Source organism: Lactuca saligna, chromosome 4 (genome assembly GCF_052625555.1).
Source record: "Lactuca saligna cultivar CGN05327 chromosome 4, ASM5262555v1, whole genome shotgun sequence".
Classification (NCBI taxonomy): Eukaryota; Viridiplantae; Streptophyta; class Magnoliopsida; order Asterales; family Asteraceae; genus Lactuca; species Lactuca saligna.
In genome coordinates this window covers 279,286,387-279,288,623 of record NC_136420.1, presented here as the reverse complement: position 1 = coordinate 279,288,623, position 2,237 = coordinate 279,286,387, and the positions used below count along the sequence as shown (strand labels likewise).

The 2,237-nt window shown below is 36.0% G+C and overlaps 1 protein-coding gene across 1 annotated transcript; it reads right to left on the bottom strand.

The window, feature by feature from the left end:
• Positions 1-1,476: 1,476 nt before the first annotated feature.
• Positions 1,477-1,956, bottom strand: LOC145040693 (uncharacterized). Its single transcript, XM_078988600.1, has one exon. The coding sequence runs from the start codon at positions 1,954-1,956 to the stop codon at positions 1,477-1,479; it is 480 nt and encodes a 159-aa protein (XP_078844726.1).
• Positions 1,957-2,237: the final 281 nt, after the last annotated feature.

Genomic DNA, 2,237 nt, shown 5'->3' with positions numbered 1-2,237 from the left:
TTAGGCTCATAAGAGGATATTACAACTTGATTCTTAGTGTAAGCATATAAGTACTCATATAACATTGTCATTTTGAATTTACAATAATCCATTTCAACAAGGTTACATAGAGAAGTTGTTGGTACATGAAATAAATCTCAACTCCAATTTTGCTAGTTATGATAGTTGTTGAGGAGCTTCTCTCGGACCCATAGCACCTGCAAAATAGGAAACAAACCAAACAAAACAGAAAAACATAGATTAAACGTGAGTAGAAAACACAAGAACTGATTTACCCAGTTCTCACGTCGTGGTCATGAAGGCCACATCGTAGTTCGGTCCAACGAGCAATTCAGTATCGGGCATCATAGAAGTGAAATTAAACTAAAATAAACATTGGGGTTTCCTTAGGTTGTAAATCTAAGTCCTTAGAACATACATGCAACAACTAATTTGCAAACTATAGGACCAATTTCGACAATTGCATCTCAGTAACAAACCCTAACTCAAAATAATAAGTAAACTTAACAAGATTAAGGTATGGAAATCTTACAAAAGTTGAAGATAGAATATGAAATTGAGTAAACTTTGAAGAAATTCGGTGGAAAATCGAAGTGTGGGGGACCACTGCTTTTGTCGTTCGTGTTAGTGGGTTTAAACCAATGGAAGTATAGTCAAATGTACGGGGCGTATAAAATCATCCCCTCCATGTGTTTTTTATGGCTCATGTCATGAGAGATAACCCTCACGTCGTGAGCTTTAAACTGATTAAAAATAATCGAGACGAGTTTATTTCCCATGTCATGGGGCTTAATCCTACGTCGTGGTTTCGAGGTTTTTGACCAAAAACATTAATTTTAATTAAAAAAATTACCACTATTGAATTTAATCCCACACTTGATTTTTTTTAATTATCTTTTAAAATTAAGATGACTATGATGATGCCTTATCCTAAAACTTAAATGAAAAAAATGCAAAGCTTAAAGAAGATAAAATTCAAATCGGGCTCGCATTGCCTCCCGAGAAGCACTTCTTTTTACGGAGTCATCATCCGGACTCCTCCCTGCTCTAAATTGTTGCGGGTGGAGGTAGGATCTCCATTTTCTCTTTCTGTTCCTTCCACGTTCTTTTGTAAGCTTGTACCCTTCTTATATGTGCCTTTTTGGAATTTTCTTTCTTTGTTTTAACGTTGCATGCCTTGTGCTTTCTTTTAACTCCTTTGGATTTTTCATTATTTGAGTTCTTCACTTGCTTCTCTGTGAGCCCCTTTCTGTCTACCTCCATTTTGACAAAATTTACCTCCCTTCCTACTTGATCATCCTCCTTATCACTTGAACTTAGCTCTTCAGTTTTTCAAACCGCTTCATCTTGTATTTTTGATGTAGTAAAGGCAAAAACCTCAAAGATCATCGGTATCAACGTTCTCGGTTTAGTGGCCTTGAATTGTTCTTTAGGCTTTTCCCTTGTTTAAACCTCTTCTTCCATTAAATTTTCTAACTATTCAAGTTTATTGTCTTTGTCCATAAAGAACACTTCGTCGTGAATCTTAGCCTTCTCAAATCCTTCTTCAACTTCGAATTCCATTTCTTCCCTTCCTACTCTCAACATGAGATTTGATTCAAGAACATCTACTAAGGCTCGCATGGTATTAAGTAATGGGCATCCAAGGATAATAGGAACATCTTCATCCTCTTTCATGTCTATCACCACAAAATCAATTGGAAAAACAAATTTTCCAATTTTTACCAATATATCTTCAATTATGCCTCGAGGAGGAGACACTGAATGATTTTCCGTATGAAATATCATTCTTGTGGTTTTCAATTCTGGAAGGTTGAGCTTTTTGTAACACAAATAAGGCATGAAGTTTATACTAGCTCTAGAATCGGCTAAGGAAAATGTATTCGTGTTATTTCCAAACTCACCAGGTAGAGTAAGGCGTCTGGGATCTCCCATTTTCTTTGGTATTCCTTCCATATTTACCATTGAACTTTTCTTACTAAGAACTACCTTGTAAGTCTTCTCTAATTTTTGGCGAGTGTCGAGGAGATCTTGGAAAAATTTAGCGTATATAGGAACTTTGGCTAAGGCTTCAATAAATGGGGTATTATTTGGAATGCCATTGACTTGATTCATAAACTTATTATGCTCTTGTTCTAATGGATGCCCTATAGTTCTAGAAGGAATCAGTAATAGAGGTTGCTATGCCTTGACAAAAGTCGAACTTTTCTAATCAGACCCAACCCATAACGTGAGGT